We start from the raw sequence: 14,510 nt of genomic DNA, 5'->3' as shown, positions 1-14,510 counted from the left end.
GGGCCTTTAACACAGAAATACAGATCCACGTCAGGAAAACAGTCAGAGTTAATCCAATGTTTTCATAGTTTTGAACTTCACAGCGTCAGAAAGGAGGTCGTTTCCCTGCAGCAATCAGAAGCAGCAGGTTTCTCATTTTCTATTCATTCTTGTTTCCCTGCGGAGTTTGATGCAATCAGCACTCAGAGTGAGTCTGCAGGTGAACAGGTGAGTTTCTGCTCAGGATGCAGCTGCAGGTTCGACTCAAACCACTGAGTTCTGCTGGGAAGGATTTTAGAGTCAGAGGAAAATACTAATGAGACATTTTAGCTCATTACTGAGTTCATAAAGGTCTGATTGCATCCAAGCGCTCAGGGACACATGACGAAACTCCAGCTCTCTGCTGCTGCTGGAATCCAAAGTAAAAAGGCAGTTAAGGGGAAGAATTAAAAATGAAAATGATCGTGTGAGAAATATGTCTTTAATTTTTTGTTTTTTTTGTTTTTCCTCAAACATTTGCATAATATGCTCCCCAAAGGCAAACTAGTTATACACATAATCTAGGAAATGTGCTAAATTCTAAGCTTTCTTATTTTTAAAAGTTCATGTCATTGGCATAACATCCTGATCTTTCAGAAACTGTTTGCACAAAACATTCCCATTTTATTGAAGTGTCTCTCCCAAAACAGTTTTTTAGACTGAAATATAAAATCGATGAAAAAGTCCCCTACTAAAATATTCATGACCCAAAAAATTCAGAAAATGTCCCTACTTGAACCTTCAGAACCCTAAAACCTGTCGACAGGTTTGAAAAGCATGAAGAAAGTCTCATTTTCAACCATAAATGTTCCCTTATTTCCTACTGGAGAATATTCTTGATCATTATTGACATTTTATTGATTAATTTTATTAATGCATTTCTGATATTGATTAGCACATTTGTTTAACTGTTTTTTGTCTATTTTTGAACATTCTGTTCATATTTTTTCAGACATTTTCTTAACAGTTTTAGGTATTTATTTTTTTGACAGTTGTGATATTTTATTTTCTGAAACTATAACATATATCCTTCTGAAATTTTTGGGCAGTTTTCTGACATTTTAGTCATGTGTTTCAGACATTTTCTTCATAATCTTGTAAGTATTTTTCTAACAATTTTATAATTTAAAAAAAATTCTGGCAAATTATTACCGTCTTCCTGATGTTAATGTCTGTTTTGGGGCAGTTTTCTGACATTTTGTGTCTTTTTCTTCATTTTTCAGATCTTTTTTTTTTTACAGTTTTTTTTTTTACACATTCCTGGTAAAGTTTAAGTCATTTTGCACGTCTGTGGTCATTTTGTGTGTCTTGTGTGGTTGCTTTTTTGTCTGTTTGTGGTCATATTTTGTGTTTTTTTGTGTTGGTTATTTGTGTTCACGTCTTGCCTCTTTGCAACCCATTAGTGATTCTTGGTTATCATTTTGCACCTCTCTGTCCTAATTATTGGTCATTTTTTTGGTTTGTTTGTTCTTAAATATTTGTAAGACATTTTCTAAACATTTTTAAAATGTTTTCTTCATAATTCAGTTTATTTTTCTGAAATTGTTGTTGTTTTGGTACTAAAGATATTTTTGAGAAATATTTTTCCATTTTAATTAAAATAAGCTTTCTAATACTTTTATTCACAGTTTATTGTTTGTTATACAAATTTCTAACATTTTATTCGAATTCTTGAGAAATGTTCTGTCTTTTCTACACATTGATCCTAATTTTTTAATAGTTTTTCTGACATTCTTCAGATTTTTGTTATTATTTTTAACTGACATTCAAATAACATCTTTTGGATATTAATATTATACTTTATTAATTGAGGTTCTTGCTGTTTAAAATTGTCCTACATTTCTCCCAACTCCATCAAAATATCTTTCTAAAAAGTCCACATTTTCCAGAAGGTGTCCTCACTTTTCACAAGTTTTGTCAATTAATGAACTTTTTGCTTTCTAAAAGTACATTTTTAATTTTAAAAGCTGCCCTGAATGTCCTTAATTATAATTTTGTCTACAAAGACATCTGGAATCCTGTCTGCTCGTGATTTCCTTAAAGTGCTTCATAATTTGCTGCATATTTATCAGCTCACTGTCCAACACAGACGTCAGATCTTTATGCCTGCAGTCTTTCATCAGGAGGCTTCACCTCCTTCAAACAGTCTGATTTTAGATCTTCAGACTCTCCAGATGTTTGCAGCTTTATTCTGCTCCTCAAACACTTTTTATTCTCCGGAAACTTGACTCGACCCGGACAGACAGAACCTCCTCAGAGACACAAACAGTCAACACAAACGCCAACAAACACCTGAGCCTCTGAGTGATGTCACATGGAGCTGGAGTTCAGCCAATCAGCTCTCAGAGATATTTATCACTGAGGAGTGAACGTTGAAACTCTCATAACTCTGATGGCTTCACAACGTGTGTGAAATCAACACAATTTATATGTTTTATATTCATTAGCTGTTGTAGCCGCACTGGGTCAAAAACACACAACCAAAACGTACACAAACCTGTTTCTATGTTGCAGTAATAGTCAGGAATAAAACCTGAAATTCTATGGTGAATAATTTTAGTTTGAACATGTTTATGCTGTTAACTCTGAGCAGTTTCTGGGTGTTTTTTGCTCATGTCTAATTTTTCCTCAGTGTGGGTTCGTTTTTACTACAATACAAAGTCTTGCACCTCTATGGAAACAACACAACCATGACTAGAAGAGACACAACTCAGAAATGTCTCCTGTGCAGAATGACACAGTTAAAATGACAGAAATCGGATTATTTATTTCACACATTTGGTGTGTATTTATGGTCAGTTTGTGTGTCTTAACAGTCATTTTTGGTCTCTTGTTTGTAATTTTGTGTCTCTTTGTGGTACTTTTATTTTGTATTTGGTAACCTTTATAGATATCTTTCAGACCTGGTGATGGGTTTCGGCCTTCACAGATTAAAATGGAATCAAACCTTGTTGCACTTTATTTGTTTTGCATCAGATTTGTCTTTACAGCAGATTCAGTCATATCGGTGTTCCTGAATCATTATCAGACTCTTATTACAAGTTATGTGACGATCACCATTGGTGTGTCTGTTTGTCCGTCTGGCCGTCTGTCTGTTTGCAACATTACTCAAAAATGGACCAGAGGATTTAGATGAAATTTTCAAGGAAGGTCAGAAATGACACAAGGACCAACTGACTAGATTTTGGCAGTGATGCAGCTTATAGTCTGGATCCACATATTTTTTAAAGATTTCATCCGTCGAAAATGATACAGGACTGAGCAGCCTTGGCGGAGTACTGAGCTCTCAGAGTGCTTTTCTTGTTTACTCTGTGATTTACTGTTTGAAAGAAACAGAAATGTCAGTTCTTGTTGCAGTTTTTCAGACATCAATGTGACTTGTTGTGTTTCTGAATTCAAGTGTCTTTGATCCGTTCAGCCTGAGGTCTGGCCTCACAGCTGTCAGTGACTGAATTAGTTTTTCAGGTGGAACTTTAAAGAAAGCAGCCTGGAGCGTAACAGCTTCACTTTTTATTTATAGAACCTTTTGTTTTTTTACGGGTTAATACAAAAAAGCTCTCCGACAGGAAACAAGTTAGTTTTGGAAGCAAGTTCAGCTGTTTGTTTTTTTTTGTTTCCTTTCAGATCTTTTTCTCATATATAGGAAATATAGTACAAAAAACTTAAGAGATGAGATCTGCACTTTTCTTCTTTTAGTAAATGTGGTGCATTTCTGTCCATTTAAAATATCGTTTTGTTATTTATTATGTATTACAATGAACAGTCATGTGTCTGTGATTCATTTCTGTCTCTTTGTGGCTGTTTTGTATCTGTGTGTAGCGTTATTTCATCTCTTTGAGGAGGTTTTGTGCATTTTTTGTGCTCTTTTTGTGTCTTTGCAGTCATTTTGTGTCTCTTTGCAGTTGTTTCTGGTAGAGTTCCATCTGTTTTTGGTGTTTTTTGTCTGATTTTCTTTGTAGTTTTTTGTTTGTTTTTGCTTTAGTGAATGCAGTGCACTTTTGTACATATAAAGTAGTAATTTTTAGATTACAGTTGTTAAATGCATGTCTCTTTATGGGCTCTTTTGTGTTCAATAGCAGTTGTATTCTGTCTGTTCTGGCCATTTTTTGCTGTCTCTTATCGGTAGCTTTGTGTCTGCAGCTGTAGAATATTTATGCCTCTTTATGGTGATGTTCTGTGTTTTTGCATTTGTTTTGGGCCTCCGTCAAGTAAATTTGCCTGTCTTTGTGGTGTTTTTTTTCGCTGATTTTTTTTGGTTGTGGTTATTTTCTTTAGCTTTAGTGAATGCAGTGCACTTCTGTATAATATATTTAAAGTAGCAATTTGTGTTTTGCAGTTGTTATGTATTTAAATGAAGCATTTTTGTCTTAGCGCTGAATGTGTGACTCTTTGTGTCCATTTTGCGTCTCTTTGCAGCTGTATTGTGTCTTTTTCTGGACATTGTTTTGTCCCTTTGTGGTTTTGTGTAATTTCCGTGGTAATTCTATCTCTTTGCAGTCATTTCACGTCTCTTGGCAATTGTTTCGTGCCTCTTTTTGGTAGATTTGAGTTTTTTTGTTTAGTTTTTTGTAGTTCTTCTGTGTTTTTGCATTCTTTTTTCATTTTTTCTTCGTGAATGCTAAAGTTTCCAATGAAAAGTTCAGTCAGGAGCCGATTAAACTTTTGATTAAAATGTGACTTTAATTTAAGAGATCTGTTTAAAGTGTTCCTCATGTTAGTGACATGTTGCTCAGCGTTGTGTTTCAGGCCAGTTCAGTTTTTTGGATCCCTTAAGTATATTTTTCCTCAGAGAGGCGGCAGATAAAGTTGAATTGAGGACATTGTCTGTCTGACTCATCTCAGCCTTTCATGTGTCTCTCAGTTCTGTCAGAGTTTAATTTTTATTTAAATTTCCTGTCACGTCTGATCCCGGAGCCCCGCCCTCTACCTGATCCCAGCCCTGTGATTGGCTGACGGGGGAGGAAGAGAGCGTGACGGACCTCAGAGACACCATGAATTAAACATGGCTCCTCTTTTAAACTCTCCGAGCTCATTAGCAGGAATAATTATCTGACTGAAGCAGATTAAATCCATCAAGACCAAAGATTCGGGGAGGCGATTTTTTACTTTAGTAGACTCATGTGACCCACCACTCTGTGGGTGTTTTTGTGGAAGTTCACATCACAGTCAGTATCTGAATAATAAGTTCACAGCAGACTATTAAAGGAATAACTCTTAGAAATCTAAGAAAATGCTGGATGATTATTGTCCAGTCATACTTCAGTTTATTTTATGTGAATTTTTGTAGTCGCTGTGTGTGTCTTTTTTGTGGTTTCATGTCTCTTCTTAATTGTCCGGTGTCTGTTTGCAGCTGTTCCATTTCCGTTTGTGCCTCTTAGTGGTGGTTATGTTTATTTGCAGCTGTTTCATAGCTGTAGTATCATTGTGTATCTTTGTGTCTTTCCAGTTCTTATGCATCTTTTTATCGAGATTTTGTGTGTCTTTATGGTTGTTTTGTGACTGATTGTGGTCATTTTGTATCTCATTGCAGAGATATTCAGCTCTTAAGCAGATTCCCTGGTTTCATTTTGTATTTTTGGATCTACATCATTTTATCAATATTCTTGGGACATTTGTTAGGTTTATTATTAATATTGGCAAAAGATTTTTTTGTTGATATATTAGTATTTATAGGGGAATTTTCAGTAATTAAATGCATTTTTAAAGAGATTTTTTGGGTATTTTATTAATATTTTATTGAATATCTCAGAGAGTTCATAAATATTCAACTTATGGTGTTAAAGTGTTATGTTAGTATTCATAGGATATTTTATCAGATATTTTACTACTTTTTTGGGGGGGTGTTTTTCAGACATTTTCCAAACATTTTCAGGGCATTTTTCGGGTGTTTCCCATTTTTCATTTTCCATGAAAAATGGGAAAAATGTTTCATTTTTACGTCTGTTTATTTTGTGTATTTGCAGTTATTTTGTGTTTCTTTGTGGCCGATCTACATTTGTCTCCATTGTTTCCTATCTTATTGTTACCTTGTGTGTGTGCAGGAATCCCAGAGGACCCTCAAGCTGCTGAAGTTTATTACAACCAGGATGGATTCGACTCGTGTTCGGAGGACGAGGAGTCGCCTGCAGAGACTCTTTACCTGTCCGACCCACAGGTGAGTGTTTTCACTTCTGAAGTCACACAATCCATGAACAACAGACACACACACAGAAACCATGCATGAGAGGTGATGTGAAGAGAAACACTCAGCTCTCTGTTATTATCCTGTCTTACAAAGGCCACTTTTTATTATGTGCAGCTCACTAATTAGGGCAGCAGAGTGTAATGTGTTTGTGTGTTTGTGTGTGTGTGTTAGCAGGGATTAACATGAAACACAGAGTGAGGGTTTTCGCAACTGTGGAGGAGCTGCTCTGCTGGTTTTCTTGTGTTTTAGCGTGTTTGGACTCACATTAACATAATGCTCGTTGAGCGGAGCCTCGTAAAACCTCTAATTAGAGCGTCAAACACACAACACAAAGACAGGCCTTCCCGACCTGCCGCTAACTAACGCACACACTATTAGCAGCTTATTTACTGCCCACCAAAACATTCAACCTATATTAATATATACAGTCAGCGTGTGTTTTTAAAACCAGAACTCTGAGAGCTGCTGTGGCTCAGCAGATAAAAATGAAGATGAGAGATGATCATGTGGTAGTTAAACAAGCTGAGGCGCAAATCAGCACCAAAGTTTTCTGTTATTTTGCACATCTGTTCTTATTTGTGTGTCTTCGTGTCTCATTAGCTTCTTTTGGTTTTATTTTGTGTCTTTGTGTTCATTTTGCAGCTCTTTACTCTGAGTTTTTTTTGGCTGTGTTGTACATATTCTAGTCTGTGGTCATTTTGTGTGTCTTGTGTGCTTGTTTTTTGTCTCTTTGTGGTAAATTTCTTGTGTTTTTTTGGTTGCTTTGTATGCATTTCTAGTAATCCTGATTTATTTTGTCTCTTTTGTAACCCATTAGTGGTTCTTGGTGATGATTTTGCGACACTCTATCCTCATGTTTTGTCATTTTTGTTGTTTGTTTTGTGTATTTCTGGTACATTTGAACTCATTTTGCCCATTTGTTCTCCTTTTGTGCGTCTTTGCGACCCATTAGGGTGTCTTGGTTTTGTTTTGTGTGTCTTTGTAAATATTTTGTGACACTTTATCATCACTGTTTTTGCTTTTTGGGTCATTATGTGTGTGTGATTTTAAAACAACATTGTGCATTTGTTGTCATTTTGTCTGTCTTTGTGGCCATGTTTTTGTTTGTTTGTGGTCATTTTGAACATGTAGTCCTTTTTGTGGTTGGTTTGTGTGTGTGTTTTGAATGAATTTTGCAAATCTGTTCCAATTCTGTGTGTCTTTGTGGTTGTTTTGGATCTCTTTGTAGTAATTCTTTGTCTATTGTCAGTCATTTCACATCTGTAGTCCTTAACTGTCTGTCTGTTGTAGTTTTGCATCTTTTTGTTGTGTTTTTTTGCCTTTCTTTAGTCATTTTGTTTGTTGTTTGTGTCTCTTTTTTTCTTTTTTGTTGTTGTTTGTGTCTCTAATGCTGTTGTGTGCCTATTTAAGGTCATCTTTTGTTATTTTTTGGTTGTTTTATTGGCACAAGAAAATCTAAAACACATTTAAAGCCAAATAGAAAACGCTATAATAAAATAAAACTGATAAGCGAAAGAATCCAAATTTCAGTGCAACTTATAAATTTAAACTTTAACTTTGTTTCTAGTGAAAAAAACTAAATAATCCCATTTCTAGTCTTTGTGCTAAGGACATCCAGGCAAAGAAAATTCCCTTTAAACCCATAACATGTGGACAACAAGAGGAGAAAAATGGCACCCATCTTCACTTTATCAATATCAGGATTTTATTGCAGTCCAGGATTGTGTTCAGCTTCAGCCAATCAGTGACAGAAACACACACACCTTCACACATTCAGCTAAATGACGAATCAGATCCCATTTCTGGGAAGACGGCGGCTCTGCATCCCGGGACGATTACGCCTAATTTATAACCGAAGGGACGAGTCCCATTGGCCTCCTACAAGAGGAGAGAGAGAGGCGGCGCTGTGAAGGCCAGCAGCCAATTTGTGGCGGAGCTTCAGAGAAAGTAGGAGCCTGAGAGAGATTAAACCTATTTGTCACCGCTGATAGTAATGACAGAAAACAGAGCAGAGAAGAAGAGAAGGGATGGAGCCCGATAATTAGTGGAGCTGAGAGGCCGAGGAGGAGATAAACCTGCTGCATCTCTGAGAGCGACTCGACGAGACGCTGGTCACATTTCAGCCTCTAAGATGAAGCCTGTAGCAAAACTGGGCTGTTTTAAATAAGAAGTTAAATTAACTGTTTATCCAACAAAATGAGCCAAACTGCTCCATGAATTACAGGCAGCCTAAAATTAAGACTGATATGAACCGCATAGTACAACCCTTCCTTGGTAAGAAGGTTTTTACTATAAACAGACTCATTTTCTGTCAATTTAGTGCTGATTAAAGTGACACAGGGTCAGTACTGGAACTGCAACCAAAGGAGCATCTGCTAAATGCTGACTTGAAGAGACTCAATACTTAGTGCTGGTTAACTGACATTACGTTGTAGAAACCTGTTTCCGCTTTGATTTGAAGGAGGCAGTTTATTGCAGTTTCTTGTGAAAAAGGCTAAATTATGTTGACCATGATTCAGTGTTGAACAGCAATAGAAGGAACCAAAGGAAATGAATGCTGTTTCTAGGTGCTGTATGTCACTAGTTTAGAAAATCTGTCTCAGTTAAATCCAGTTTGAGGATTTTTCAGTCATTAATCAATATTTTTTAGGATATTTTTCATGTATTTTCTGAATGTATATATATGTATCCCCCCCCCCAGATATTTTATTGATGTTTTTAGTTGTTTTTTCAGACATTTCATCCTTGAATATTTTTATTTTACAACAAGGTTCCTAACCATCTATAGAACATTGAGAAACAGTTTAGATGCAGAAATGTAATCTTTTGGGTCTGCAACATTTTACTGATATTCTTACTGGTATTTGTCAGGTGTTTTATTAACATTAAAGGGGGATTTTTGGGACATTTTATTAGAATTTACAGGGGATTTTGTAGCATTTTTTTCAGGACTTTTTAACTTTTGTTTTTATTTTTTTTGTTTGGAGATTTTAAAAATATTTTTTACAATAAGATTCGTGACCACCTACAGAATATTAGGGGACAGCTTGGATGGAGAAATGTCATTTAATTCCTAATGCATTGTAGAGATGTTCAGCTGTTCGTCAGATACATTGGGTAGATTTTGGATTTTTGAATTTGCATCATTTTATGAATATTTTTGGGACATTTATTTGGTATGTTGTTATTATATTCACTAGAGATTTTGTTTTGACATATAATTGTATTTATGAGTGATTTTGCAGTAATTTAATACATTTTAAAGGGATTGTTTTGATATTTTATTAATATTTTTATTGGATTTCTCAGAGGTTTTATATTAATATTCAATTACATTTTTATGATATTGTATTAATAGTCATATGAGATTTTTTTTTCAGACATTTCCAAACAATTTCAGGGAATTTTTCAGGTATTTCGCATTTTTAAAGTAAAGTTCTAAACAGAACATTAAGAAACTCTTTTGGTGCAGAGATGCAGTCTTTTTCTTAATAAATTGCAGCACTGTTCAGTTGTCAAACAGATGTAACTTTAATGTGTATTATCAAGAAAACTGTATCAGACAGGATTCTGAACCAACAGATTCTGTAAACTGAATGACTCCTATCAGACTGGGAACATTTTCTTAACATTAACATTTCTAAGGAATTTTTCACTAGTTTCATCAATATTTGTGAGACTGTTTTTTTTGTTTTTTCAAATATTGTATTTTCTTTTTTTGAGGATTTCCTGATATTTTATTAAATATTTTTGACATTTTATTATTATTATAGGGTATTTTTCAAACATTTTATTAGCAATTTTAGGACATTTTTCAGACGTCGTATTCGTATGTTTTGCTGATTTTTCAGACATTTTGTTAACTATTTTGAGACATTTTTCAGACATTTTATTATTATTTTAGGGTTTTTGTCAAACATTTATATTTTTACATATAGGCTCCTCACCAAATATGCAACATTAAGTGAAAGCACCAAAATCTCCTGAATATTTCTGCTGACACTTGAGCTGTTTCAGACGAAGCCTCTCTGGTTTCAGAGCTGTCAAACTATTCGCTCTCTGCAGTCTCTCCTCACCTCCTATCGTTCAGCTGTCCTCAGACGACCACAGCTGATGAACTCTCCATCATCCAGCTCATCTGAGAGAGACGAGGACAGAAAAGTCTCCATCACAGATGCTCCTGATGTTGCAGTGGACTGTTAGTGTCATGTGACAGATTCTGCTCAGCGTGTGAACAGAAATAAAAGCCATAAATGTCCCTGAGTGATGAACACAAACTCCTCTGTCAGTTATTACAGCCCACAGAGTTGACGGTAACAAAGAAGAAGAGCAGCAGCTCAGTTTATTGTTGTGGAAAATGAAAAATAATATTTATTATTGGTTCAGCAGCGGCAGAGTGAAAACCTCCATCCTCCACTTTGGGCTCCCTCTGGACTCTAACAAGCTGCTGCTGCTCAGACTGAATGAGTTTCTGCTCTGTGGAGGGTTTTACTCTCCGAAGCACACAAACTGAAGCCTGGATGTTTGATGGCAGAAGCCCAAAGATTAAAACAACTAATCAGATTCAGGTTTGACAGCAGCAGCTCATTAAACCGTTAAAGATGGAACTCTGCAGGTTCTGCTTGTTTTATAAACGCTATGAAAGAATTTTAAAGTGATTTTGCTCATTTAGTGTCTGTTTGTGGTCGTCTTTTCTTATTTTTGCTTCTTTTTATATGTTTCTATAGCCATTTCCTATATCTGTTCTAATTTTTTGTCCTTTTTGGGCTGTGTTTTGTGTGTCTTTGTGGTCATTTTATGTCTTCTTTGCGTGTTTTTGTAAATGTTTCTCTTAATTTTATGCACCTGTTCTAATTTTTTGTCTTTTTGGGGAGTGTTTTGTGAGTCTTTGTATTCATGTTGCATCCGTTTGTAGACAATATTGAATTATGTTCTTGTTTGCCGTGTCTCTTTGTGGTTTTTGTGTAATTTTCTAGTAATTTTGCACATCTGTTCTAATTGTCTTTTTTTGGAGGGGGGCTTTTTGTGTGTCTTTGTGAACATTTTACATCTGTTTACAGACCTTTGAAAATGTTTTTTGTGTGCAGTCACTTTTTATCTTTCTTGATTGTTTTTGTAAGTTTTTCTTGTAATTTTACACATCTGTTGTATTTTTTTATTCTGTTTTGAGTCATGTTTTGTGTGTCTTTGTGATCAATTTGCAACTGTTTGTAGATATACTGAATTATGTTTTAGTTTGTCGTGTGTCTTTGTGGTCGCTTTTTCTCTTTTGGTTGCTTTTGTGTGCATATTTACTCATTTTGCACATCTGTTGCAGTTTTTTTCTTTGCTTTTTGGGTTATTTTGTGTGTGTTTGTGATCATTTTGCATCTGTTTGAAAAGATTTAGTTTTTTTTTTGTTTGTATTGTGTCTCTCTGTGTCACTCTTTTACTGTCTGTTTTGCTTGAAAGCTCCAGAAACCACAAATTCTGAGAATAAATGCATTATAGTTGACGTTATAGACAGAAACTCGCTTTGTGTTGTTTCTTCAGGTCAGTGAGCTGGAGGCCATGATGAAGCACATGCAGGAAGTTCTAGAAGAGGATCTGAGCGGTGAGTCTGAAAACACACCACACATGCAGTTCTGTAGAAAACACAGCTTCATTTAGACCGACTAACACATCCCACAGCTGGAAACAGCTGCTCAGTGTTCAGCTCAGTGTCAAAGCTCTGCATTGAACTAAAATCACACATTTATCAGTTAATGCTGACACTCTGAACACAGCATCCTGCATGAGTTTCTGTAGAAACTACACAGGAGAATATTTACAGACATGCTTCATCCGTGTGCACTGACAGAAGAGCTGTCAAACCAAAAGAGAAATCTGTGTGCAGCTGCTGAACAATAACAGGATGTGGATTACACCGCTAAAGATAATAATTTTAATCATGAAGCACTTTTTAAGCCTCAGCACAAAGTATTTTCTATAAAGTTACACACTGAAACAAATGGAAATTGAACCAAAAAAGTAGTTTTATATGAATAAATACGTAAAATGCAGACAAAAAGGAAGATAAGCTCATATAAAGCAGGTCGAATTCAACTACAGAGGAGCTTAAGGAACTTTGTGGGACTTCCTTACCACCATAGAAAGGTCTCCATCAACCTTTGTACGTCTGGATTTCACCCCATTCTTCACTGTAAAACTGTTCAAACTCAGGTTTCCCAGAGATCCTGAGTGAACAGCCCATTACTCAATTGGATTGAGATGACTCAGCTTCTCCAGAACATTCACCTCATTGCTTGCTCTCTGGGATTTCTCTAGACGTTGCTGCATTCATTTTACCGTCTGCATTTACAAGCCTTCCAGGGCCTCAAAGTAAGTAAAATGTATTTATATAGCACCTTTCACAGATACGAAATCACAAAGTGCTTTATAACAATATTAAAAGAAGAATAAAAACCAAAACAATAATGATTAAGGTAATAAATTGTTTAAACAGGAGCAACAGCTAAAACACGGTGCATCAAGACAATAAATAAAATGAAGTAGTTACAAGTCAAACATAAAGCCTGTTTTCAGCAGCCTCATAAAAGCTTCACGGGAGTCGACCAATCTCAGCTGTAGAGGAAGAGCTTGAAAAGCACCAAAACTGTGGGATGCTCTTCTGCTCTGAGAAGCAGCTCCACACCATGATGCTGCCACCACCATGCTTCACAGTGAGAATGGAATTAAGGGAAAATTAAGAAATTATTGGAATTTTCTTCCTGAAGGTTTTGCAAATTTTCAGAAATCTGGGGAATCTTTTGCAGACTTTTTGGATTTTTTGCAGACAAGGAAACAATATTTTTGGGGCCCGTAAATGAGGACAACAGGAGGGTTAAGCTTAGCCAAATTTACTTGACCATGACTTTATGAAAGCAATAAAAGAGGAAAACTTACTGGGACTCTGGCTCCCAAGGACAGAAACATGTTGGTGTTCACTGAGGTCATTGTCTCAAAGTGAAGCCCAAACAAAATGTCCAGTCAAGCTCTAGAAATCGAATCGGTCCTCACAAAGACGGCTGTACAGGTACACACTCTCCATCGTCTACTTTATCATGATTCGTCCTTCTGTCCCCAGCTTTAAAACCCTCCTCCTCCTCCTCTTCCTCGGCCTTCAGTTCTCGCTGGCCTGGTTCAGTCAGTCTCTGCTCTGCTGTGAAACCTGTTCGTTTCGCTCCACTGACCTCAGAAAAAAACTCAAACCTCCACAGTTCACCTGGAGATCAAAACTCCGCTGTCACGCCAAACGCTCTGCAGTAAAACACCGACTTCAGCTGCAGCTGCTCTAAACTCTCTGTACAAAACCAGCAGAAATGTAAATAAAAGCTGCAACACCATGATGAAACAGCTCTACCAGAACCTAATTAAATAGACATTTGGGAAAATCCTCTTCTTCTGTTATTATCTGTCTGATCTTTCTGTCTCACTACTTCTTGGACATAATGAGCTGTGTAGACTCAGAATCTGCTGTAAAAACCAGCCTCTGAATCCCTTATCAGCTCCTATTAGGATACTAAACCAATGGACACTATCAACATTAATTAAAGAGTCAATATTCTGCTTTTTCTTTAGTCTTTTCCTTCACTGCGTTGTATCGCTGCTTTCTGTGCACGTTAAAGGTTTGCACTCTGTCACTCTGGACAAGCTTAAGATGTTTTGTACAGTTTTTGAGTCAGTGTGGACAGAATGTAAGTCATTTTTGTCAGATGTGATGACTACTAATTGAATATGACCCACAGAGACACAAACACATTAAATAGTCCATTGTTTTTGCTTTTCAGTGTGTTATATAGCTTTTTTTTGCGAAAGGGATGCAAACTTGAGTTTCAGTCATTCTGAACAATTTTTTTTGCAATTTTGAATGTAATTTGAGTCGTTTTGGACAAATATTGCACATTTTAGGACGTTTTATGGTGGAGATTGAGACTCCAAAGCTAGCATGGCCCATACAAATACAATAAACACAATAGTCAATTTAGTTGTGGTTCAGTTTGCTTATTGCTGTTTTTTTGTCACTTAAAAGGTCTGCAAACTTTAGATTTAGACAAATTGTTAGTCATTTTGGACAGATTTTTGTTTTACATAGACACTAAAAAGCCAGTACGACCTGATCTTGGACAAATACACATTAAATAGTTAATTTTTTATCTTTCAGTTTGTTATGTAGCAATTTTACAGAACTGCAAACTTGAGTCATTATATACATGTTTCAAGTAATTTTGTAAGTTATGGACAACTTTTGAGTATTTTTCAGTGAGTTTCCAGTCAGTTCAGGCAAATT

General features: G+C 35.9%; 1 protein-coding gene across 1 annotated transcript in view; it reads left to right on the top strand.

Moving 5' to 3' along the window:
- nek11 (NIMA-related kinase 11) overlaps positions 1-14,510 on the top strand; it is an 83,385-nt gene that overhangs the window by 49,256 nt on the left and 19,619 nt on the right. The window contains exons 13-14 of the mRNA XM_051956918.1: positions 6,060-6,172; positions 11,735-11,795. Coding sequence (XP_051812878.1) covers positions 6,060-6,172; positions 11,735-11,795 — 174 coding nt within the window. The remainder of the gene's footprint in view (positions 1-6,059; positions 6,173-11,734; positions 11,796-14,510) is intronic.

The sequence above is a fragment of the Acanthochromis polyacanthus genome, chromosome 12 (genome assembly GCF_021347895.1).
Source record: "Acanthochromis polyacanthus isolate Apoly-LR-REF ecotype Palm Island chromosome 12, KAUST_Apoly_ChrSc, whole genome shotgun sequence".
Taxonomy (NCBI): Eukaryota; Metazoa; Chordata; class Actinopteri; family Pomacentridae; genus Acanthochromis; species Acanthochromis polyacanthus.
This window is presented reverse-complemented; position numbering and strand designations above follow the sequence as displayed.